The 2,202-nt window shown below is 60.3% G+C and overlaps 1 protein-coding gene across 1 annotated transcript in view; it reads left to right on the top strand.

The window, feature by feature from the left end:
- Positions 1-660, top strand: part of NUAK2 (NUAK family, SNF1-like kinase, 2) — a gene marked incomplete at its 5' end in the record, with an annotated part of 2,971 nt that extends 2,311 nt beyond the window's left edge. The window contains 1 exon segment of the mRNA XM_009583793.1: positions 1-660. This exon segment is cut by the window's left edge and continues 40 nt beyond it. Within this exon segment, the coding sequence (XP_009582088.1) occupies positions 1-660 (660 nt within the window).
- Between the last annotated feature and the right edge of the window lie 1,542 nt (positions 661-2,202).

The following is a 2,202-nucleotide window of genomic DNA, read 5'->3' as shown; positions in this document are numbered from 1 at the left end:
ACGGGTCTCACCCGGATCCTGTCCTCTGGGATGCTGCCATGCAGCGTGGGTAACGCAGCGGTGCCCATGGCCGTGCCCAAGAAGGGAATACTTAAAAAGCCCTCGACAAGGGAGTCAGGGTATTACTCGTCCCTGGAGTGCTGTGAGTCTGGGGATGTCCTGGACGCGGGGAGCTTGGACCTCGATGGGAGCGTGTTTGCTGACAACCCCTCCCCAGAGCAGGGCCCCCAGGGCCTCCCCACCCGTCGGAAAGGCATCCTCAAGCACAACGGCAAGTACTCCTCCAGCAGTGCAGAGCCTGACAGCCCCCCCGGGCAGGGCTTCGGGGGCTTCGGAGAGGTGCCTCTGCCCCAGGCGCCCCGCGCCCGCCCTTCCAGCGCCGTGAGTGAGGACAGCATTCTCTCCACGGAGTCCTTTGACCAGCTCGACCTGCCCACCCGTGTCCCCCACGGTGGTGGGGGCATGCGGGGCTGCATCTCTGCCGACAGCCTCCTCCGGCTGGAAGAGGAGGAGGAGGTGGAGGAAGGACGCAGGCTGCGCCGCTGGACTGTGACCCATTGCCGGAGCCCTCTGGGAGAGAGCAGCTTGTCCCTGGTGGGCTGTGACAACGTCACCGAGGTCTACCGGCGTGCTGTGGCCATCAGCATGAAGCTGAGCTGAGGGCACCTCCCGGCAAGGCTCCCGGGGTGGTGCGTGCTGGGGAGGGGGCCGAGCCCTCCCTGCCCCGGGGCTGCCGGTGCTGCTGAGCCACGTCCCACGTATTTATTTTGCAGCCTTGTGCCCCTCGGGGAGGAGCGCGGGTACAGGTGGCGAGGGAGCCGCGGTGGCCGTGGGGTGTTGGTGGGGGGACACCCCAGGACCAGGACAATAGATGGACCAAAGCCTGGAGAGATCCAGCCACCGCCCCTGTGGAGGGGCTGCAGGGTCCCGGGGGCTCCTCACTGCCGTCCTCCCCTTGCAAACAGGCTCATCTCATCGGGGGGAAACCAAGGGGATGGGGGGATTTTTTTTTTTTTTTTTCTTTGCACTGTTTTTTGGCTGCACAAGATAACGGATGGGGCAGGTGATATACCTCAAACAAGCTGGAGATGTAGCAGGGTGCTGGCGAGGGGCTGAAAGGTGCTGCCCTGGCTGCTGGCCTGGGCTGGGCTCTCGGGATGTGCTGGCAACGGGGTCCAACCACTCACGCCCCGGCTCTTCCCTCTCCTGCGCTGAGAAACCCAACTGGATCTGGCCAAAACCCCTGATGCCAACAAAATGCTCTGATGCCAACGTCTTTTTTTTTTTAGATGTTGAAAGGAGGAAAAAAAAAAGTGCCTTTGGTGAGGCACTGCTTCTTTATTTATTGCCTTTGTCCAGCTTGATGTAAGACTTCAGCAGCACGGGATGTGTCTGGCTCCATAACGGCCACCCAGATGTTTTTCATGGGGGGGTGGAGGGGTGGAGGGGTCTGTGCCGTTGTCTCATGTGCCGCACGTCAAAGCTCTGTTGCACTATTGCTGCATGTTCGCTGGCCCTTTCCCTTCTCCAGGGTGTGTGTGTGTTTTCCCTTCCTTCCTACAAAGTGGTCTTGAGAAAACCATTAAATTAAAAGCAAACAGTAGACCTGAGTTGTTCTCTTGATTGCTGGGCCACTGCAGCTGGAGGGCAGGGTGGTGTGATGGGGGGCTGCTGCCTCGAGCTGCCTGTCCCAGGCTGGTATCTTGTGGCTCTTGCTGGGACAGTGCATGGCATTGTGGGCTTAAACTGGGCTTAAACTGGTGCTTCCTACCAGTGCTGAATGCTGCTTGAGCTGCAACTTGGCATATCCCTTATGTGGGGACCCAGCACCCGCAGGGCGGGTGACCGGCTGTAGTTTTTAAGGGTGAGCAGCTGCTGCAGCGTGACCCAGCGAGGGGGGGCTGGCTGGAGGCAGGACTTGCTGTGGGTACCATGGTGTGGGTACCAGTGCCGTGATGCTGCCGGTGCTGTGCCCCTGACCCAGAGGGGAACGAACAAGCAGAGCCCAAAGTTTGGGGGAAGTTGCTAGGGAGGAGGATGGCTGCTGAGGATGATGAACCCCTTCCCCCTGGGTTGCCCCCTCCCCTCCGTGGGCAGTCCTGCTGTCCCAGTTCTGCTCCTTAACCACTTTCACAATGCTGGTGGTGGGTGGGTTTAGATTTGTGAAATATCTGCAGGTCTTGGTGGCAGGAGCTCCCTCCT

This window comes from Fulmarus glacialis, unplaced genomic scaffold (genome assembly GCF_000690835.1).
Source record: "Fulmarus glacialis isolate BGI_N327 unplaced genomic scaffold, ASM69083v1 scaffold22608, whole genome shotgun sequence".
NCBI classification, from domain to species: domain Eukaryota; kingdom Metazoa; phylum Chordata; class Aves; order Procellariiformes; family Procellariidae; genus Fulmarus; species Fulmarus glacialis.
This window is presented reverse-complemented; position numbering and strand designations above follow the sequence as displayed.